Below are 23,796 nucleotides of genomic sequence, written 5' to 3'. Positions count from 1 at the left end.
AATATCATCACATAGTTGCATATTCATCATCATGATCATTTCCCAGAACATTTGCATCAATTCAGAAAAAGAAATAAAAAGACAACAGAAAAATAAAACAAAAACAGAAAAAAAATTTTTACATACCATACCCCTTAACCCTCCCTTTCATTGATCACTAGCATTTCAAACTAAATTTATTTTAACATTTGTTCCCCCTATTATTTATTTTTACTCCATATGTTTTACTCATCTGTTGACAAGGTAGATAAAAGGAGCATCAGACACAAGGTTTTCACAATCACATAGTCACATTGTGAAAGATATATCATTATACAATCATCATCAAGAAACATGGCTACTGGAACACAGCTCTACATTTTCAGGCAGTTCCCTCCAGCCTCTCCATTACATCTTGGTTAACAAGGTGATATCTACTTAATGCATAAGAATAACCTCCAGAATAACCTCTTGACTCTGTTTGGAATCTCTCAGCCATTGACACTTTGTCCCATTTCACTCTTCCCCCTTTTGGTCGAGAAGGTTTTCTCAATCCCTTGATGCTGGGTCTCAGCTCATTCTTGAGTTTTTCTCAATCCTATGATGCTGGATCTCAGCTCATTCTAGGATTTCTGTCCCACGTTGCCAGGAAGATCCACACCCCTGGGAGTCATGTCCCACGTAGACAGGGGGAGGGTGGGGAGTTTGCTTGCTGTGTTGGCTGGAGAGAGAGGCCACATCTGAGCAACAGAAGAGGTTCTCTTGGGGGTAACTCTTAGGCCTAACTTCAAGTAGACCTGACATATCCCCTATGGGGTTAAGTTTCATATGAACAAACCCCAAGACTGGGGGCTCAGCCTATAGCTTTGGTTGCCCACACTGCTTGTGAGACTATCAAGAATTCAACTTGGGGAAGTTGAGTTTTCCCCCTTTCTCACTCCCCTGAAGGGGACTTTGCACTTTTCCACACACTGATCAAATCACTCTGGGATTCATCAGGGCATCACCTGGACAAACCAACAAAATCTCATGTCCTATACAAAGTTCCGTGTACTTAAGGTGTTCAACCAACTATCTACATAAGTTATATTAGGAGATGCACTAGTCAAAGTAGCAAAGCTTTGTACCAAATAAACATTTTTTGCTTTAGTCTCACACATAAGTTGAAATTTTAAAATATTAATTACCATCTATTTTCAGCACACTGCAGTAATGACATTCTTTTGTTCTTCCTCATGCAAAAACATTTGTTAAATTTGTACATTTAGTCACTATCATTATACACTCTAGGCATTCCTAGATTATACCATCGCAATCTTTATCCTCTATCTTTCTTTGTGATTTCATTTATGCCCCAGCCCTCCTCCCTCTGTCATTCTCATATGCAGCTTCATTCAGTGTTTTAACATAATTGTATTATAGTTAGGAAATATTGTGCTGTCCATTTCTGAGTTTTTGTATTCGGTCCTGTTGCACAATCTGTATCCCTTCAGCTCCAATTACCCAATATCTTACCCTATTTCTATCTCCTGATGGTCTCTGTTACCAACGAAATATTCCAAGTTTATTCACTAATGTCAGTTCATATCAGTGAGACCATACAGTATTTATCCTTTTGTTTTCTGGCTAATCATACTCAGCATAATGTCCTTAAGGTCCATTCATGTTGTTACATACTTCATAACTTTATTCTGTCTTACAGCTGCATAATATTCCATCTTATGTAAATGCCACAGTTTGTTTAGCCAACCATCTGTTGATGGATATTTTGGCTGTTTCCATCTCTTGGTAATTGTAAATAATGCTGCTATAAACATTGGTGTGTAAATGTCTGTTTGTGTCCTTGCCCTCATGTCATTTGAGTAGAGACAGCATATAGATGGGTCCTGTTTTTTAATCCATTCTGCCAGACTATGTCTTTTGATTGGGGAGTTTAATCCATTAACATTCAGTGTTATTACTGCATGGGTAGTACTTTCTTCTACTATTTTGCCTTCTGAATTTTATATGTCATATCTAATTTTCCTTCTTTTTACCTTTACTCATAGTCTTCCTTTCTACACTCTTCTCCACACCTCTCTCTTCTGTCTTCGTATCTGTCTCTAGTGCTCCCTTTAGTATTTCTTGCAGAGCTGGTCTCTTGGTCACAAATTCTCTCAGTGATTTTTTGTCTGAAAATGTTTTAATTTCTCTCTCATTTTTGAAGGACAATTTTGCTGGGTATGGGATTCTTGGTTGTCAGTTTTTCTCTTTTAATAATTTAAATATATCATCCCACTGTCTTCTTGCCTCCATTGTTTCTGCTGAGAGATCTGCACATAGTCTTATTGGACTTCCCCTGTATGTGATGGATTGCTTTTCTCTTGCTGCTTTCAAGATTCTCTCTTTCTCTTTGACCTCTGACATTCTGATTAGTAAATGTCTTGGAGTATGTCTGTTTAGATCTGTTCTTGGGGTACGCTGCACTTCTTGGATCCGTAATTTTAAGTCTTTCATAAGAGTTGGGAAATTTTCAGTGATAATTTCCTCCATTAGTTTTTCTCCTCCTTTTCCCTTCTCTTCTCCTTCTGGGATACCCACAACACGTATATTCATGCGCTTCATTTTGTCTTTCAATTCCCTGAGTCCTTGCTCATATTTTTCCATTTTTTTACCTTTATTTTCTTTTTCTTGCCGAATTTCAGATGTTCCGTCCTCCAGTTCACTAATCCTATGTTCTGTCTCTCGAAATCTACCATTATAGGTTTCCATTGTTTTTTCCATCTCTTCTACCTTGCCTTTCATTCCCATAAGTTCTGTGATTTGTTTTTTCAGACTTTCAATTTCTTCTTTTTGTTCATTCCTTGCTTTCTTTATATCCTCCCTCAATTCATTGATTTGGTTTTTGATGAGGTTTTCTAAAACTATTGATTAATCATTATATTTGATGCATTTACCTTTGAGATTCTGTAGGAAGTAAAAAGAGTTACAAATCAAAAATACAACAGTACTGATATTTATATTTACCCTTGTTATTATGTTTATACTAGAGATCTTTATTTCTTCGTGAGGCATCAGTCAATTTCTTAAGTGTCATGTTCCTTTAATCTGGAGAACTCCTTTTAGCACTCTTGTTCGGCAGGTCTAGTGGTGACAGAATTCCTCAGCTTTTGTTTATCTGGGAATGTCTTAATTCCTCCCTTATTTTTTTTCCTCTCTCACTTTTGAAAGATAATTTTGCCGAATACAGAATTCTTGATTGACATATTTTTCTGTTCAGCATTTTTAAGATGTCTTCCCACTGCTATCTTGCCTCCATGGTTTCTGATGATGAGAAATCCACACTTAATCTGATTGAGGCTCTCTTGTATGTGGCATATTGATTTTCTCTTGTGTTTTCAGAATTCTCTCTTTCTTTTTGGCATTTTACAATATGATTATAACATGGTACTCTTCTTTAGGGCTTATTCATGCAAATGAGTTTTGGGAATAGTTCTGATCCTTTCTGCATATACCTCTTACCTTGGGTATGTATTTGTTGCCCTAGGAATTTCCCTACTTACACACTTACTAATGTAAGTTAGTGTGTCTAAAGGAAGTTATTGAAAGAGTTACTAATGTCTCCCCTTCCCTAGGAAACAGTTTCCACATGGTCCCAGGCACAGCACTGTGTGTCCTGCAGCAAGCAATCCCTTGCCCCAGACAATATGGCTTGACTGCTCTCCCATAGTGTTTATTTATTTTTTCCATTTATATGTTTTTTGTTCCTGTATTCTCTGTTTTTCTCCTTTCTGGTGTACTACTTGAACATTTATTCTAGAATTCTAGTTTAACTCTTCACAGTTTACTGGTGTTTAACATTTTAATATTTGTTTAAAGTTTAAAGGTGTAGAAATCACCTTAAGTATCTTAACCTTTTCTGTTTATAATATGATTAAGTATTTCCTCTCTATTTATTGAGAACCATATAAGACAGTATAATACTTTTTGCTTCAATTGTTAATACATAATTTAGAAAACAAAAGGAGGAAAATGTATTTATCTATAGTTTTGCTCTGTTAGTTCTTCTTTCTTCCTTCTGGTTATTCCAAGATCCCTTATGTGTCATTGCCTTTCTCTTTCAATAACTTCCTTTAGACACTGTTTTAGTATTTATCTGCTGAACACTAATTCTTGTCGTTTTCTTTCATCTGATGTCTTTATCTCTGTTTCATTCCCAAAGCATAATTTCATTGAACATATAATTTGAGGTGGTTGATATTTCTGTGTTGTTGTTGTTGTTTTCTTCACTATCTGAAAATACTGTTAAATTTTCTACTGGCTAGAATGGGGGTGTGCCTGATTATAGCTTCCCCCGTGATTCTCCACTGACACACCAGGGAGGAAGGTGACTCATTATCACTGGATGATGGTCAAAGTTTCAATTTCCTACCAGTCTTCTTTGACACAGGCCATGTGGGGGAGAGATGCTTCATGGCTGTGGGGCTTTGGGAGTGACAAGTGGTTTCCACTGGTGCAGTGGAGAGGAACCTCATTATGCTGGGCTGGGATGACTATTTCTACCAATAGTCTCTTTTAAACAATCTAGGCTGTTTCTATCAAACACTTCAGAACTCTTCTAGCATCTTCATATTACCCGATTTCAAAGCCATTTCCACATTTTTGGTATTTGCAATAGCAGCACCTCATTCTCCTGGGACAAAAATCTGTTTGAGTTTCTTAGGCTACTCAAACAAATACCATATTCTGGATTGGGTTAAACAATGGGAATTTATTTGCTCACAGTTTGAGGCTGAGAAAAAGTCTAAATCATGGCATCATCAAGGTGATACTTTCTTCCCAAACACTGGGGGCTGGCTTCCCAAACACTGGGGGCTGGCTGCTGGCTACCTTTGGTTCTTAGCTTCTCTCATGACAAGGTATGTGGTGGCCTCTCTGTCCTTTCCTGGGTCTGTGGAATTTCAGCTACTTGCTTCCATGACTTTCTCTTAGTGTTTTTAGGAGTGCTCTGTGAGCTGCCTTTTACAAGAATGGCAAGTTCTGAAACAGCTGGTTCCTTAGGCCACTACCAGAGTGGGTCTGACATACATACTTCCAGCACGTGCAGAAGGATCACTTTGCTTACACCAAAATTGAGACCAGACATCTATAATGAGAGCATGGGCTGGCTGTCTGCCAAGCTCGTGAAGGGATGGGGAGAGGCCAGTCAGGGGACCACTTAATCCTACCACTTATTTTTTTAAAACTTTTTAATTATATAGCATAACATATATACAAACAAAGAAATAAAGAAATAATAGTCTTCAAAGCATGCTTCAACAGGTAGTTACGGGGACAGGTCCCAGAGTTTGTCATGGGCTACCATATGATCCTCTCAGATTTTTCCTTCTAGCTGCTCCAAAATATAAGAGGCTAGAAGGCTTAAATATTTTTTTATCATCACAATCAACTTTTTTTCCTTTTTTCTTTGTGAACAATAACATATATACAAAAAACTATGAATTTCAAAGCACAGCACCACAATTAGTTGCAGAACATATTTCAGACCTTGACATGGGTTATGTTTCCACAATTTTAAGTTTTTACTTCTAGCTGCTCTCAGATACTAGAGACTTAAAGAGATACCAATTTAATGATTCAACAGTCATATTCATTTGTTAAATCCTATCTTCTCTGTATAACTCCACCATCACCTTTGATCTTTCCATCCCTCTCTTTAGGGTGTCTGGGCTATGGCCATTCTACATTTTTGATATTGGAAGGGTCTGTCACTAATAAAGGGTAGGGAGATGGAGCTATCTGATGTTCTAGAGAGGCTGGGCTAGGTTTCAGGACTTACCTGGACCAGAGACCCATCTGGAGATTGTAGGTTTCTGGAAAGATATTCTAGTGCCTGGAACCCTTGTGGAATCTTATATATTGCCCTAAATGTTCTTTAGGATTGGCTGGAATAGTCCTGGTTGGGGGTTGGCAGGTTTTGATAGGTAGCAAGTTCTAACTGCATCTTGTGTAAGGGCAACCTCCAGAGTAGCCTCTCAACTCTATTTGAACTCTCTGCCATTGATACTTTGTTAATTACACTTCTTTTACCCCTTTTGGTCAATCCTGCTTTTTTTTTTTTCCCTACTGTTTTTAAGTGACCTTTTTATTTTACTTGCCCTGTTACTACAATCCTTTAACTGTTTTCTGGAACTTTTAATGTTTCTTCTAGTTCTTGCTTGTTCAAAGATTCTGTGAGGGGATGGAGTCCTGAAGCATCTCATTCTGCCCTCTTGATCCAACATGAGATTATTCAAACAGTGGCACCACTTGAAATTCTAACTGCGAAAGATTAGAGGCACTTTTATTCTGAGGACTTTTTTGAATTGGTGCGATATGTAAAATGTTTTAATATCTGGCCTTTTTTTCCTATTGATTTCCTGTAGCAGTAACAAGTGTTAACAATTGCATTGTCCTTCCATGACCTTCTTGTTGTCTCATACAAATAGAGGGTTAACAGAAGTTTTTTTTAACTTAATATATGTTGTTTCTAGTCCTTTACCCTACAAAATATAGAAGGCACTTAATAGATATTTTCTGAACAAAGCAAACTGAGGCACAGAATGGTATGAATGCTCAAAATCATAGTTGGTTGACCCAACGTTTTTTCCTTATTTTTTTTAAGCATTAGCTTTTTCCTGTGGCCTAAAGGCTTCACTAGCTCTCACTTGAAAGAAATCTGGGATATTAGAAAGTACCCAGACTTTGGAACCACACTAGATTTTAATTAGTTTTCTGGTGCATACCAGCTATAGTGATTTTAGGCAAGTTACTTAACAACACTAAGTCTTCCTCTTCCATAGAATATCTACTTTGTAGGGATTAGAGTTAATGCATTTAAAGCCCTTCACACATAAAAAGTAGTTTAAATGGGACTGTTTTTTTGTATTGTGATAATGATGCTAGCTAGTGTGCCATGCACTGTATTAATTATATCTTGTTTGTTATCTCATTTATTCCACATATCATTCTGTACTGTGAATCTGGGGAACAGAGAAGTTAAATAGTCATGTGGCTAGTAAATGGAAGAACCATGATTTGAACCCTGGCAGTTTACAGGCTAAGCTAATCATCATTATGATACATACTACTGGAGTAGGATTTCTCAAACTCAGCATTATTTACATTTTGGGCCAGATAATTATTTGTTGTCTGGGGCTGTCCTGAACATATAGGATGTTTAGCAGTATTCATGACCTCTACCCACTGTATGTCAGTAGCAAACCACTCTGCATTACTATGTTCTACCCAAGGAGTGATAATGAATGTCTCCAGATATTGCTGAATGTTGCCCAGGGGACAAAATTATGCTGGTTGAGAAGCACTGCCCTAGAAGAAGAACATATTTTTGGAAAAGGAAGGAATGAGGTGGGGGGGAGTGGATGACTGAGGTAGTTGAAAATATAAGTTTGTAATTTAGGAAAGGACTAAAGAAAATAACTGATGTTAAATGGTAGCTATCTGTTTTCCCAGAAAAAAGAAAGTATACATTAAGAAAAAGGAAGGCTAATGGTTGAGCAAAAAAAGTGAAGAGGAGCCAAAGATTGAGAGAGACTAAGAAGGAACAGTCATAGGATGGCAATTCAATGAAAATAAACTCTTGAATTTTTTTAAATTTTTAAAGTAATATACTCCCATTGTAAATAATTAAGAAATATTAAAGAAGATAATAGAATTTGGCTGTGAGCTTATTGGTATTTACCATTTTAATTTGTCATGTCTTATTGTCCCCAAATGTGTATTTCTTTTTGTTTAATGATGACAGGTAAAAAGAATTGCTTTGCTTTCTGAAAGAATTGATTTCTTATTTTAGGTTGCCGAGGAGCCCAAGTAGAAGAAATATGGAGTTTGGAGCCTGAGAATTTTGAAAAATTAAAGTAAGTATAATTTTAGCTGTGTTAAAAAAAATAACTAGTTTACTATGGCAGACTTTTAAAGGATATTCAGATTTGTCTGTTTATTTTACTTGGATTACTCTAATCTCAGCAATTATCTCCTTTAAGTCTAATTTCAATCCTATGAGATAGGTATTATTATCCCCATTTTATAACTACAAACCTGAGGCTCATAGTTAAATAACTTGCAAGGGATTCAAATCTAAATCTCTGTAATTCCATATCTGTAAAATACTGATTTGTTGATTTTTTACAAAATTAATTTATAGATCAATAGTGTTGAAGCGTGGGAAATACTTAAACATGAAAAGCATAAATAATAGGTTAGGCTATAAAAGTATATTTAGTAGGTAATGTATACTAATGATTATATATACTAATGCCTACATGTTGTCATACTGCTTTTTGGGGACCTTACATTTCAATTTCTAAATGTGGGTGCCAGGAAATACCTTCCCCTTTCCCTTTATTCTGACCAGAATCACCTGAGCCTTCTCCTTACCCTGTTCTACCCTCTCACCCCACCCCTCAATCCCAAACATTGACCCAGTGTCTGCAAATATTCAGATGGAGGACTACAGGAGTTCTCATTGGTAAGAGAGTTCTTAGAGTCTTGAAAATGAGGACAAGGAATAGGTTTTGGAAAAGAAAAAATGGGGATATGGTTCCTGTTAATAGCAAAAAGATAGTTTACTCTCCCCTACCTTCTCCTTCCCATTACACCCACAAGAAGAGGAATCACTTTAGATGGAATAAGAGATCATTTCTGGCTGAGTAATCAGGGAAAATGAATTAAAGATTCATCATTTAGAAATGTCTCTGAAAATATAGGAAAGATTTTTGTTGAATGGAAAGTAGTTGTGAAACCCAGACCAGAAGGAATCTTAAAATACTGGCTTAATGTTTTGTGGGCAACAGTTGCTCCTTTAGAAAAGGGAATGACTTCATTGTGTATGAGATGGCAACATCCATTCATACTGTAGTTTGAGGATTGTTCATAAATCCAATAATTATATGGAGGTGACATATATAGTAAGTAATATATGTGCTATCCATCGTTTTCATTTATTTTAGAATTCAGTCTAGGGATAATAGCTTCTTCTAGTTTTACTATGTGCTTATTTTCTGTTTTTAAATAGGGTATAATTTAGAAATAAATAATTCACAGATTTAAGAATAAATCATAATCCTGCTTTAACTGATGTAATTCTAAATTTTATCAACCTTTTCTTAGGCAAATTTTAGTAACTATGAATGGGAGTATTAATCTTTTAAAAATTTCTCACGTTTACTTAATTTGCCAATGTATTAAGTAGCTGACTAAAATTTAATATATTGACAATGCATCATAATATAAGCAGGGTCTGGTGTCATTAATTTGTATTTTATTTTGTAGGCCAGTTCATGGGTTAATTTTTCTTTTCAAGTGGCAGCCAGGAGAAGAACCAGCAGGCTCTGTGGTTCAGGACTCCAGACTTGACACGATATTTTTTGCTAAGCAGGTATGACCCTTGGATACTCTGAAAAGTCTCAAGAGCAACCCTTTTTGATAAAAAGGATTCTCTTCTATCCATATGCTGATAGGATGGTGTTTCTCAAACTCTTTGGTTTCAGGAGCCCTTTGAACTCTTAAAAAATTTTATTGAGGTTCCCAAAGAGCTTTTATTTATTTGGGTTGTCTATCAGTGTTTATTGTATTAGACATTGGAAGTGGGAAATTTAAAAAATATTTAGTAATCCTTTTACAAATATAACAATAAACTCATTACATGTTGTTTTAGTCTTTTGCTTGCTAAAACAAATACCACATAGTGGATTGGCTTAACATCAGGAATTTATTGGCTTATGGTTTGGAGGCTAGGAGAAGTCCAAAATCAAAACATCAGCAAAGTGATGCTTTCTCCCCAAAGACTGTGGTGTTCTGGAGGCTGGCTGTCCTCGATCTTTTGTTCTTTGCTTTTCTGTCATATGGCAATGTACATGGCAGTGTCTTCTCCTTTCTCTTACAGGTTCTGTTGATTTCCATTTTCTGGTTGCTTCCCATGGCTTCAATTCCATATCCAATTTCCTTTGCTTATAATACCCAATCTATATTAGATCAAGGCTCACCTTTATTCAGTTTTGGCAACCTTAACTAATAAGGTCTTCAAAGGTCCTTATTTACGAATGGGTTCACACTCACAGGACCAGGGTTTGGTACCTGAATGTGCTTCTTGTGGGAGATTTGATCCCTAATACATGTTAATACAACATATTTTTATGAAAATAAACCATATTTACCAAAATTAAGGAATTAATTAGTGAGAAGAATACATTGTTTTATATTTTTGCAAATCTCATATCTGGCTTAATTGAACACAGGTGGATTTTCATATCTGCTTCATTCAGTCTGTTGCAGTGTTTGTTTTTTTGTTTGTGGTTGAAGTATATGAAGAAAATCCAGTCTTAAACATATGTATAGATAAAAAAGGATGGGATATTTTTAGATAATTGTGGATTTTCTTTGATACTGTGTCAAAACCCCAAAATTGTTGCTTTCTTAAAGGTTAATTGCAATGTGAAATCCAAAACTATGTCATTAACTTTTTTACTTTATTATATTACAGTCCTTTGGCTTATCTTGCCATTTGTTTGCGTCTTTTACATTTATGATTTTGTAGCATCATGCATTGGTCATTTGAAAAATCCCCCAGCTTATGCAGATCTTCTAGATGTTGACACATTTGATAATGTAATACCAGCCAATCACATTTGCTATATCATCACCTATCTCTTCAGAAAAGTTGTTAACCATCGGGAAACTTTTTTTAAAAATATTTTTATTGATAAAACAACATTCAGATACAAACATTCCTAACATACAAACATTCCATACATGGTGTATAATCAGTGGCTCACAATATCATCACATAGTAGTATATTCATCACCATGATCATTGTTTTAGAACATATGCATCACTCCAGAAAAAGAAATAAAAAGAAAAAGCTCATACATACCATACCCCTTACTCCTCTCTCTCATTGACCACTAGTATTTCCATCTACCCAATATATTGTAACCTTTGTTCCCCCTATTATTTACTCATCTGTCCATACCCTTAATAAAGGGAACATCAGACACAAATTTTCACAATCACACAGCCACATTTTAAAGATTATATCTTTATGTAATCATCTTCAAGAAACAAGGCTGCTAGAGAATAGCTCTACAGTTTCAGGTGCTTCCCTTTAGCCCCTCAAATACACCATAAACTGAGAAAGATATCTCTATAATGTGTAAGAATAACCTCCAGGATAATCTCTCAACTCTGAAATTTCTCAGCCACTGACACTTTATTTTGTCTCGTTTCTCTATTCCCCCTTTCGGTCAAGAAGGTTTTCTTAGTTCCTTGATACTGAGTCCTAGCACATTCTAGGATTTCTGTCCCACATTGCCTGGGAGGTTTATACCTGTAGGAGTCCCATCCCATGTAGAGAGGGGGAGGGAGGGCAGTGAGTTTGCTTGCCATGTTGGCTGAGAGAGAGATCGGCCACATCTAAGTAACAAAAGAGGTTCTCCAAGGGGTGACTCTTAGGCCTAATTTTAAGTAGGCTTAGCTTATCCTTTGTGGAGATAAGTTTCATATGAACAAACCCCAAGATTGAAGCCCCAGTCTATTGATTTAGTTGTCCCCACTGCTTGCGAGAATATCAGGATTTCTCCAAAAGGGGAAATGGAATTTTCCCCCTTTCTTCCCATTCCCCCAAAGGGAACTTTGTAAATACTCTTTATTAACTGTTCAGATCACTCTGGGATTTATTGAGGCATCATACTAACCTGGACAAACCAACAAAATCTCAGGCACTAGTCAAGATTCATGTACTTATGGTGTTCAATTAAACACTGGTCAAAATACAAGTTTTGTACCAAATGAACATTTCTCGCTTTAGTCTCACACAAAAGTTGAAGTTTTAAAATATGAGTGACCATCTATTTTCACACCCTGCAATATTGACATTCCTTGAATTTGTACATTTAGTCACTATCGTTATACACTCTAGGCATTCCTAGATTATACTATCTCAGTCTTTATCATATATCTTTCCTTCTGATTTCCTTTGTGCCCCCAGGCCTCCTCCCTCTACTGTTCTCACATTCAGCTTCATTCAGTGAACTTATATTATTGTGTTACACTCAGATAGTATTGTGCTATCCATTTCTGAATTTTTACTATCAGTCCTGTTGCACAATCTGTATCCCTTCAGCTCCAATTACCCAATCTGTACCCTATTTCTGTCTCCTGATAACCTGTGGTCTTAAGTGAAATTTTCCAAATTCACTTAATTAGTTGATATTAATACATGTCAGTGAGACCATACAGTATTTGTCCTTTTATTTCTGGCTTATTTCACTCAGCATAATGTCGTCAAGATCAATCCATGTTGTTACATGCTTCATGACTTTATTCTGCCTTACAACTGCGGAATATTCCATCATATGTATATACCACAGCTTGTTTAGCCACTCATCCGTTAATGGACATTTGGGCTGTTTCCATCTCTTGGCAATTGTAAATAATGCTGTTATAAACATTGATGTGCAAATATCCACATGTGTCTTTGCCCTCATGTCCTCTAAGTAGATACCTGGCAAAGGTATTGCTGGATCATTTGGCAGTTCTATACTTAACTTCCTTAGAAACTGCCAAACTGCCTTCCACAGTGGTTGTACCATTTTACATCCCTTCAACAGTGGATATGTGTGCCTCTATCTCTACATCCTCTCCAGCACTTGTTGTTTTCTTTTTTATTTATAATGGCCATTCCGGTGGGTGTGAGATGATATCTCATTGTGGTTTTGATTTGCATTTCCCTAATAGCCAGGGAAGTTGAGCATCTTTTCATTTGCCTTTTAGCCATTTGAATTTTCTCTTCTGAGAAGTGTCAGTTCATGTCTTTTGCCCATTTTGTAATTGGGTTATTTGTCTTTTTGTTGTTGAGGTGACGAATTTCTTTATATATTCTGAATACTAGACTTTTTCATTTCCAAATGTTGTCTCCCCTTGTGTAGGCTGCCTTTTTACTTTCTTAACAAGGTTCTTTGATGTACAAAATTGTTTAATTTTGGAGAGTTCCCATTTATCTGTTTCTTTCTTCAGTGTGCATACTTTGGGTATAAGATCTAGGGAACTGCCTCCTATGACAAGTTTTATAAAATATTTCCCTATATTTGCATCTAAAAGTTTTATGGTCTTAAGTCTAATGTTTAGGTCTTTGATCCATTTTGAGTTAATTTTTGTATAAGGTGTGAGATATGGATCCTCTTTCATTCTTTTGCATATGGATATTCAGTTCTGCAAGCACCATTTATTGAAGAGGCTGTAGCCCGGGTGAGTAGGCTTGACTGCCTTATCAAAGATCAATTGTCCATAGATGAGAGGAATTGAGCACTCTGTTCAATTCTGTTGGTCAGCATGTTTATCTTTATGCTAGTACCATGCTATTTTGACCACTGTAGCTTTGTAATAACACCTTAAAGACAGGTAGTGTGAGACCTCCGACTTCATTTTTCTTTCTCAAGATATTTTTAGCTATTTGGGGCACCCTGCTCTTCCAAATAAATTTGGTTATTGGTTTTTCTATTTCTTACAAAGTAAGTTTTTGGGATTGTAATTGATACTGTATTGAATGCCTAAATCAATTTAGGTAGAATTGACATCTTAACTATATTTGGTCTTCCAATCCATGAACATGGTATGCCCTTCCATTTATTTAGGTCTTCTGTGATTTCTTTTAACAATTTCTTGTAGTTTTCTTTGTGTAGGTCTTTTGTATCCTTAGTTAAATTTATTCCTAAATAATTTATTGTTTTGGTTACAATCGAAAATGGAATTTTTTTCTTGATTTCCCCCTATTACTAGTATATAGAAACACTACAGATTTTTGAGTGTTGATCTTGTAACCTGTCACATTGCTGTACTCAATTATTAGTTCTAGTTTTGTTGTAGATTTTTGGAGGTTTTCGACATATAGTATCATATCATCTGCAAACAGTGAGAGTTTTACTTCTTCCTTTCCAATTTCAATGCCTTGTATTTCTTTTTCTCATCTAATTTCTCTGGCTAGATCTTCCAGCACATTGTTGAATAACAGTGGTGACAGTGGTCATCCTTGTCTTGTTCCTGATCTTAAGGTGAACGCTTTCAGTCTTTCCCTATTGAGGATGATGTTAGCTGTGTGTTTTTCATATATTCCCTTTATCATGTTGATGAAATTCCCTTCTATTCCTATCCTTTGAAATGTTTTCATCAAGAAAGGGTGTTGAATTTTGTCAAATGCCTTTTCTGCATCAATCAAGATGATCATGTGGTTTTTCTGCTTTGATTTGTTGATATGTTGTATTACATTAATTGGTTTTCTTATGTTGAACTATCCTTACATACCTGGAATAAATCTCACTTGGTCATGGTACATAATTGTTCTTTTTTTTGGGGGGGGGGGGGTCCAGGATATGGTCCAGGAATATAGTTCTTTTAATATGCTGCTGGATTCAACTTGCAAGAATTTCGATGAGGATTTTTGCATCTATATTCATTGCAGAGATTGGTCTGTGATTTTATTTTCTTGTAGGATCTTTGTCTGGCTGTGGTATAAGGGTGATGTTAGCTTCATAGAATTAGTTAAGTAGCCTTCCTTCCCCTTCCAGTTTTTTGAAGAGTTTGAGCAGGATTGGTACTTATTCTTTCTTGAATGCTTGGTGGAATTGACATGTGAAGCCATCTGATCCTGGACTTTTCTATTTTGGGAGCGTCTTAATGACTGATTCAGTTTCTTTACTTGTGATTGGTTTTTTGAGGTCATCTCTTTATTCTCAAGTCAGTGTTGGTTGTTCATGCCTTTCTAGGAAGCTGTCCATTTCATCTACCTTGTCTAGTTTATTAGCATAAATTTTTGATAGTATCCTTTCATTAACTCCTTTATTTCTGCAGTATCAGTGGTTATGTCTCCTCTTCCATTTCTGATTTTATTTATTGGCATCCTCTCTCTTTTTCTCTTTGTCAGCCTTGCTGAGGGTCCATCAATTTCATTGATTTTCTCATAGAACTAACTTCTGGTTTTGTTGACTTTCTTGATTGTTTTCATGTTCTCAATTTCATTTATTTCTGCTCTAATCTTGGTTATTTCTTTCCTTTTGCTTGCTTTGGGGATAGTTTGCTATTCTTTCTCTAATTCTTCCAAATGAACAGTTAATTATTCTATTTTTGCTCTTTCTTCTTTTTTGACATAGACATTTAAGGCAATAAATTTCCCTCTTAGCACTGCCTTCACTGCATCCTATAGATTTTGATATGTTGTGTTTAATATCTCATTTGCCTTGAGATATTCACTGATTTCTTTTGTAATTTCTTCCTTGACCCACTGGTTGTTTAAGAGTGTATTGTTGAACCTCCGTGTATTTGTGATTTTTCTGTCCCTCTGCCTGTTATTGATTTCCAATTTCATTCCTTTATGAGCTGAGAAAGGGTTTTATATTATTTCAGTCTTTTAAAATGTATTGAAACTTGCTTTGTGACCCAGCATATGGTCTGTCCTTGAGAATGTTCCATGAGCACTTGAAATAAAGGTATATCCTGCTGTTGTGGGGTGTAATATTGTATAAGTGTCTGTTATGTCTAGTTGGTTTATTGTATTATTCAAATTCTCTCTTTCTTTATTGATCCTCTGTCTGGATGTTCTATCCATTCATGAGAGTGGGGAATTGAAGTCTCCAACTGTTATGGTAGAGGTGTCTATTTCTCTTTTCAGTGTTTGCCTCATGTGTTTTGGAGTACTCTGGCTCGGTGCATAAATATTTATGATAGTTATGTCTTCTTGTTGAATTGTTCCTTTTATTAATACATAGTGTCCTTCTTTGTCTCTTTTAATTGTTCTACAATTGAAGTCTAATTTGTCAGATATTAGTTTAGCTACTTCTGCTTTTTTCTGATTGTTGTTTCCATGAAATATCTTTTCCCATGTTTCACTTTCAAGCTATATATGTGCTTGAGTCTAAAATGTGTCTCCTGTAGATGGGTCCTGTTTTTTAATCCATTCTGCTAATCTGTTATTTTTGATTGGGGAGTTTAATCCATTAATATTTAGAGTTATTACTGTAAGGACAGTACTTTCTTCTCCCATTTTGCTTTTTGTTTTTTACATGTCACATCTAATTTTTTTCTCTTTTAAAATATTTACTGATAATCTTCATTCCTACACTCTTCTCCACACCTCTCTCCTGTCTTTTCCTATCTGCCTCTAGTGCTTCCTTTAGTATTTCTTCTAGAGCCAGTCTCTTGGTCACAAATTCTCTGAGTGATTTTTCGTCTGAAAATGTTATAATTTCTCCCTCATTTTTGAAGGACAATTTTGCTGGATATAGAATTCTTGGTTGTCAGTTTTACTCTTTTAGAATCTTAAATATATCATACCACTGTCTTCTTGCCTCCATGGTTTCTTCTGAGAGATCTACACATAGTCTTATTGGGCTTCCCTTGTATGTGTTGGATTGCTTTTCTTTCACTGCTTTCAAAATTCTCTCTTTCTCTTTGACATCTGAATTCTGATTAGTAAGTGTCTTGGGGTATGTCAGTTTGTATCCATTCTGTTTGGGGTATGCTGCACTTCTTGAATCTTTAATTTTAAGTCTTTCATAAGAGTTGGGAAATTTTCCATGTTAATTTCATCCATTAGTCTTTCTCCTCCTTTTCCCTTCTCTTCTCCTTCTGGGAATCCACAACACCTTTATTTGTGCGTTTCATGTTGTCTTTGAATTCTCTGAGTCCCTGCTCATATTTTTCCATTCTTTTCCCTTTATTTTCTTTTGCTTGTAGTATTTCAGATGTCCTTGTCCTCCAGTTCACTAATCCTATCCTCTGCTTCTTGAAATCTAACATTGTGGGTTTCCATTTTTTTCATCTCTCCTACTGTACCTTTCATTCCCATAAGTTCTGTGATTGTTCTTTTCAGAGTTTTGATTTCTTCTTGTTGTTTTCCCATTGCCTTCTTTATACCGTCCCTCAGCTCATTGATTTGATTTTTGATGAGATTTTCCATGTCTCTTCTAACATCCTGGATTAGTTGTTTCAACTCCTTTATCTCATTTGAATTATTGGTTTGTTCCTTTGACTGGGCCATATCTTTAATTTTTCTAGTATGACTTGTTATTTTTTGCTGGCATCTATGTATTTAATTTCCTTAATTTTTATTCTGGAGATTGTTTTCACTCTTTTACCCAGGATTTCCTTGCTGGATAGCTTTGTTCTCTATACGTTCTTTGACATTCAATTCAGCTTATTCTAGACCTCTAGCATAGGTTTTGTTTAATGGATCAGAATTTTTCATTTCTTGTTTTCTTGTTTCTTGCCTGCCTATACAGAGCCTTTTTTCCTTAAGAGGGTCTACTTAGATATTACAGACCCCAGTCAGATTTTCCCTGACCAGACTGGCCTCCTCTCATTAGGAAAGAGTCACCTGTATCAGTTTTCCCTGCCGGTGAGACCCAGCAGGTTGAACAACTTTCCTATGAAGCCTCTAGACTCAGTGCTTTTCCTGTCCTGCCCAGTATGTGGTACTTGTCTGCTTGTGGGTCCCACCAGTATAAAGTGATGTAGTACCTTTAACTTCAGCAGACGCTCCCTGCTGGGGGCGTGTTTGAGACAGAGGGGAGGTTGTAGGCTGGCTTTAATTACTTCAGTTTTCCAGTCCCTGGTGTTTGAAATCCTTGAGGGAGGGATTCCACCTGAGCTGGGCCCCACCCCTCTCCTTGGGAAGGCAACAGCCTCTGGGGAATTAATTCCTTTCACCTGTCAAGCCACTTTGTCTCTCAGACAAGCTCAATTCCGCCCTTGCCTTGGGCAGTTGGAGCTTGAGAAGTCTTGGGGTTTAAAGAGCAGTTAAGAAGTAGAAACAAAGCAAAAAAAAAAAAAAAAAAAATCCTTTTCAGAGCAGGACCCCAGTTGCTTGGGTTTGTGAATCAAGAGCTTAAGTTGGCACATTGCTCTGTGTATCTCCAGGTTCTGTATACCCCCACTTCTTTTTTTAGGAGGTCCAGCACTTTTCAATTATTTCGTGCTATCCAATCCAAAAGATCTCTGTCCCCCCATCCCCCACCCCCACCCCCCACCCGGTGCTAGGGCAAAAACTCCTAGTACCCTTAGTGCTTATTCAAGGTTTATCTGAGCTGGGGGCCTATTTTCAGTAGTCAGAATTTGTTAATTAATTCCTTACAATTGGAGCTTGGTTGAGCTCAGCCTCTGCTGCTAGTAATTTCTCTTTCTTTTCTCCTCTGGGAACCAGCCTGTGGGGGAGGGGCACCAGCCTATGCAGCTTGGGAGACTTACAGTTCTGGGTGGGATTGCAGCTGATCCAGCTTGTCCAGGCTGGTGTGCACTGTGTGTCTGGTCACTGATGTGGCCCCAGCAGTGGTTCTGTACTGTTCCTGACTATTTACTAGCTTCTCTGGAGGACGAATTAAATTCAACACCTCAGTAAGCTGCCATCTTGGAACCAGGCACCATCGGGAAACTTTTCAATTCATAGTGGGCAATCTAGGTTTTACAAAATTCTAATTTCCTTTTGAAATTTCAAATTTTATCAATAACAAGTAATACTGTTAGATATTTTGGTATTGGATGTGACAGATTCATTACACTTATTTTCAATAAAATATCTGCTAAATGCCCAAGTCTGAATAACAATGTTTTTTTGTCATTTGTTCTTTCAAGTAAAAGTGGTGTTCAAATTAAGAGCAGCTAACTTAGCTCATGACAGTGCCTTTCTTTGAAGTATTTATCACATGTTGGTATTCAGCAGGAATATTTTATTGTACTTAAAAAAGGGATAATAATCCACGGTGAAATTTAATAAAAAAAAACTTTTACTGCTTTATCAAAGACATTCTTAAGTAAAACTGACTCTCTAGTTTTGTTGTAACGACATCTTTATGGCAGTGAAACAGTTTTGTGTCACTGCTTGGAGTCATGCTAAAATGCCAGCAGTTTTACCCAGTATTACTTTTGCACCATCAGTGCAGATGCAGAAACAGTGAAAAAGGCAGAGGCTGTCTTGGAATTATTATGGAATTTTGAGCTCACAACCCCCTTGAAAGGATCTTGGGGATTCCCAGGGGATGGTAGACCATAGTTTGAGAATTGCTGTTCTAATGTGTTCAGTAACCAGAAAATTAAAGTTTGACTGACATTATTAGATGATTCCACATACCCGGCCCATTGTTTGGAAAGCTGGAAAAGAAATTGACAAAAGAAATTTGATAACTGTTTAAAATCCAAGCTAAATATGATTGTATTTATTGGAAAATTGTACTTCTTTATGAGACTCAAAAGTTGCTTAGAGAGATCAAAACTTTCTCACTCTTTTTACCTTAAGGCTCAGTAAAATGTAGTTTATTATTGTACAGTTAAGAAAATATTACTTGTTTTTTTTCCCGATAACAGAACTTACATTATAGAAACATGTAGTAATGAAAACGAATATCCTTTTAATTCCACACCTGTATCTATTAACTACTTTTTATAAATTGACTCACTTGTTTCATGGACAGGTAGTTGAACACCAACTTTATTTTAGGCTTATTTTAAGAACTAGGCGTATAATGGTGAGCAAGAAAGGCATGTCCTTTCTTATAACAGTTATAATGGTAACAACAATATAACAGTAGCCAACATTTACTGTTCTTGTTTTTTGCCAGATATTGTGCTTTGGATGTATTATTTTATTTACTTCTTACAACAATTCTGTTTTAGTTTGTTAAGCTGCCAGAATGCTATATACCAGAATGGAATGGCTTTTAAAAAGGGAATTTATTAAGTTGTAAGTTTACAGTTCTAAGTCCTGTGAAAATGTCCAGATTAAGGCCAAACCAGAGGTACCTTCAATCAAGAAAGGCTGATGCCATCAGGAACAGCTCTGTCAGCTGGGAAGTCATGTGGCTGGTGTCTGCTGGGATCTTTGGGTTCTGGACATCTCTCTCAAAGGAGAAGGCACTCGGCAACGTCTCTTGCTTTCTTTCCTCATTTCATAAGGCTTCCCTGGGGATGCTTTCCTTCCGCATCTCTATAGATCTCTGGCTTTGTGGGCTCTGTAGGTTCTGAAGCTTTTTTCAAAATGGTTCCCTCTTAAAGGACTCCAGTAAGCAACCCCACCTTGAATAGGTGGAGACACATCTCCATGGAAACCATCTAATCAAATTACAACCCACAATTGGGTGGGTTTCATCTCCATGGAAATGATTGAATAAATCTACCCAGCAATACTGAATGAGGATTAAAGAACCTGGCTTTTCTGGGGTACACGACAATTTCAAACCAGCACAAACCCTATGGGGTTGTTATTCTCATCTGATAGATGAAGACATTAAGAACTAGAAAAATTATTTGCCTGAGGTCACACAACTAATACGTGGTAGACCCAGAACTTAAATCCAGTTCTACAGCTCAGGTTTGTGATTCCATATGCCTTATTACCTCCCTCAGTTTCTATTCATATGCTAACACATTCTTATTATAATTTTGAAACCAAAGTTATGTGATTATACAGAACATTATGCATCTTTTTCATTTAATTATAAAAGTTTGACATAATCTATTGTTATATTAGTTAACATTTATTGAAGGTTTACTAGGTCTTTTATATATATATTGCTTTAAATTATTAATCTATTGCATTAACTCTAATCCTCACAAAAACCCTTTGAGGTTATATAAGTTCCTCATCATTTCACAGAAGTGGAAATTGAGCCCCAGAGAGATTAAGAAACTTGCCCAAGTTATGCAGCTAGTCAGTGGCATGGTGGGGATGCAAACCCAGGCACTGTGGCTCTGAAGGCCACTCTCTAACCATAATACAGCACAGTCTCTTTTTAAAGTGTTCTTACCTACATGAAACATGACATCCTGGGATGGAAGTCTCCTTTGCAACATGGGATATAACTCCCAGGGATGAGCCTGGTCCTGGCACTGTGGGATTGACAATGCCTTCCTGATCAAAAGGGGGAAAGATTTGTAATGAAGGATCAGTGGTTGAGAGAGTTCAAATACGGTTGAGGGGCTACTCTGGAGGCTACTCTTTCACAAGCTTCAACTAGATATTGCTGTTTATCATGGTTTGCCAAACCCCAACCCAGACTATTTCTGTGAACCCTAAAGAACACCTAGGGCTTTATCTGAGATTCTACAAAAGTTCCATGCACTATGATTACTTTCCAGAAACCTACAACTCCAGATGGGTTCCTACGCAAGATAAATCCTGAAACCTAGAGGTGCTAGCCTCTTTAGAAATCAGTTAACTCCATCCCCCTATCCCATATTACTGATAGCCCTCTCCAACATGAAAAAGTTAGAATGGGCATAGTCGAATTACCACTAAAGACTGGGAGAAAGATCAAAGAAGAAGGTGGAGTTATTACAGAGAAGATAGGATTTAACAAATGAGTATGACTGCTGAATCACTGTATTGATATTTCTTTTATTCTCCAGTGTCTTGGAGCAGCTATAAGGAAAAACTTAAAATTGTGGATCTGTGACCAATACCAAACTCTGAAATCTGTTCTGTAACTAATTGTTGTGGTGTACTTAGAAATTTATTGCTTTTTTTTGTATATATATTATTTTTCACAATAAAAAGGCATTCTAAAGATAGGTGGCTTAGAATTTATTCACTACTTGATGAATATTTTGAGTCTCTAATTTTTTTCTAATCTAAATAATCCAGTTATATATTGTAATGTTTGTGTACTTCGGTGATTATAATTACTTTAGTACAATAATTATAATTTTACTGTAATTTTTGGTTCTCAGTGCCTGTGTGGGAAAGGGCAAGGGATAGATATTTTAAAAAATGCTTCAGGTGATTTTTCTCCTCTTTAAGAATGTTATTATTTTTTCAGTGTACATAAGAATATATTCATTATACAGAATTTAAACATTGTAATGATATATAATGTAGAAAATAAAATCCTTTATAATCTGTTCCAAAGATAACCAATGGAAATTTATATTCGAGATCTTTTCCATATATATATATATATGTAGGTGTGTAATTTCCACGTAATTGTGTATGTAATGTCTTTCTTCCTTCCACACTAAGCTGTAAACCATGGAGTCATAGGTTTTGCTTTTACATACAGTTCCTGGCACACAGTAGATATTCAATAAATGTAAAGTGAACTGTTGACCTCCAAGGATATTACAGTTAAAGAACGCAAATTTACCAATGATGTTTTTGATTTATAGAGGTCTAGATATTTTTAAGATATAATAAAGCACTTTATTAAAAAAAATGCTAGAGTATGACTTTAGAATTTCTGGAGTTTCTTGATGTTTTTCTTGTTCTGTATTCCATATCTATCTTACATATATAGATGTGTTTTATTTGTACTATATTCCAGCAGTTTCTATTAAGATGTCAGATTAGGATTCCCTAATAATATCTGAGATTTTTTTGGTACTGTTATGCTAATAGATCTTATTAAACTAACAGAAAAGTAATTCTCCAATAATACCTCAGTTGTTCTTAGTGTATGCCTTCTATGATCTATGCTAGGATATTTCTAATATATATTACATAAGTATACAATCCTTGGTTGTAGGCTTCAAGGGCTTATAGTGATGATTCTCAAACCGAGGGTCTCTGGATTCTCAGGAGTATCTTCTGAAATTCAAAAATTTAATGAAAGTTATTTGCAATAATTTTATTGCAAATAAGATGAACTACATGTGTATTTTTGGTGTTTATGGATAGAATTGCATCAATTTAGATAGGTAATATTGACTGTCTTATGCTGATCATATGCTGATCACATGTATGAGTATATTATTGAATTAATAAAAAGATGAGGAAAGAAATTGTATCCTAGTATTTGCAGTTTGTATGTAAGAATCTAAGAATGACATTTTGATAACATTTCTCTGTAATGCATCATTGTCTTCTTTTTATCATTTCACTGATGAGGAAACTAAGGTGTGATCTACTTTAAGATCACACTTGCAGTGATACTCAATTTGGAGAGAATGACTGAGTGTCTGCGATGTGCCAGATATTGCCCTAGGTACTTGGACAATGAAAAGCAATCAGTATCCTAGTCCTCCAGGTGCTTAGAGTTTAATGGAGGAGATTGGTATTAATCGGTTAAATACAAAATTACAGAGGTTTTAAGTTTTTTTTAACAGAGTGAAATGAGAACCAAGTTCTGGAAACCACCATCCTTTCTAACACCAAGTATAAGTTTGGGGTTCCCCACATTACCCTCAGGTTTGAACATTTTACTAGAAGTACTCAGAATTCACTGAAAACTATTATGTTTATGGTTATGGTTTATTACAATGAAAGAATATAGGTTAAAATCAGCCAAGGAAAGAGGCACATGGAACAGAATGCAGGGACGTTCTATATGCACAGTTTCCAGTTGTCCTCTCCCAGTGGAGTTATAAACAGTTCCAACTTTCCCACAATTGATGTATGGCAGTATTTACAGAGTATTGCTAACTGGGGAAGCTGTCCTAAGCCTTGTTGTCCAGAGTTCTTACTGGGGCTCAGTCCTGTAGCATGGTTGGCTTCTCATATAGCTGACCTCTGTCTCCAGTTACTCTGGAGGTCAAGCTGATATCTGATACTCAGTGATCCAAGGCCCCCAGCCTAAATTACATTCTTAGATATCTGATATGGGCCACAGCACCCACCCTAAACTACATTGTAACACTGTATGGTGTAGCGCAAAACCCACAGATAAACAAAGGCATTCTTATCCTGTATTGCATTCCAAGGACTAAATCACCTCCTTTTACAAGGTTAAATTCTTATCTACACACATAGAAAATGGGACTTGACCTAGTCAGGGAAATCTGAGAAAGGTTCTTTGAGTGACAGTTCA

The 23,796-nt window shown here is 36.2% G+C and overlaps 1 protein-coding gene across 14 annotated transcripts in view; it reads left to right on the top strand.

The window, feature by feature from the left end:
• The window catches only part of UCHL5 (ubiquitin C-terminal hydrolase L5), a 58,483-nt gene that overhangs the window by 7,304 nt on the left and 27,383 nt on the right, over nucleotides 1-23,796 (top strand). For 8 of the 14 annotated variants that reach the window (XM_077157280.1, XM_077157276.1, XM_077157275.1 and 5 more), the window contains exons 2-3: nucleotides 7,811-7,874; nucleotides 9,289-9,394. Coding sequence is in view for 6 of the 14 variants with exons in the window: in XM_077157276.1 (XP_077013391.1) it covers nucleotides 7,811-7,874; nucleotides 9,289-9,394 (170 nt within the window). In the remaining 8 variants the exon portion in view is untranslated. Of the gene's footprint in view, nucleotides 1-6,169; nucleotides 6,327-7,810; nucleotides 7,875-9,288; nucleotides 9,395-23,796 lie in introns of all 14 variants that reach the window. The other 6 variants (XM_077157285.1, XM_077157284.1, XM_077157283.1 and 3 more) reach the window with 2 other exon arrangements.

Source organism: Tamandua tetradactyla, chromosome 4 (assembly GCF_023851605.1).
Source record: "Tamandua tetradactyla isolate mTamTet1 chromosome 4, mTamTet1.pri, whole genome shotgun sequence".
NCBI lineage: Eukaryota > Metazoa > Chordata > Mammalia > Pilosa > Myrmecophagidae > Tamandua > Tamandua tetradactyla.
Note: the sequence above shows the minus strand (reverse complement) of the source record. Positions and strands in the feature narration are given on the sequence as shown.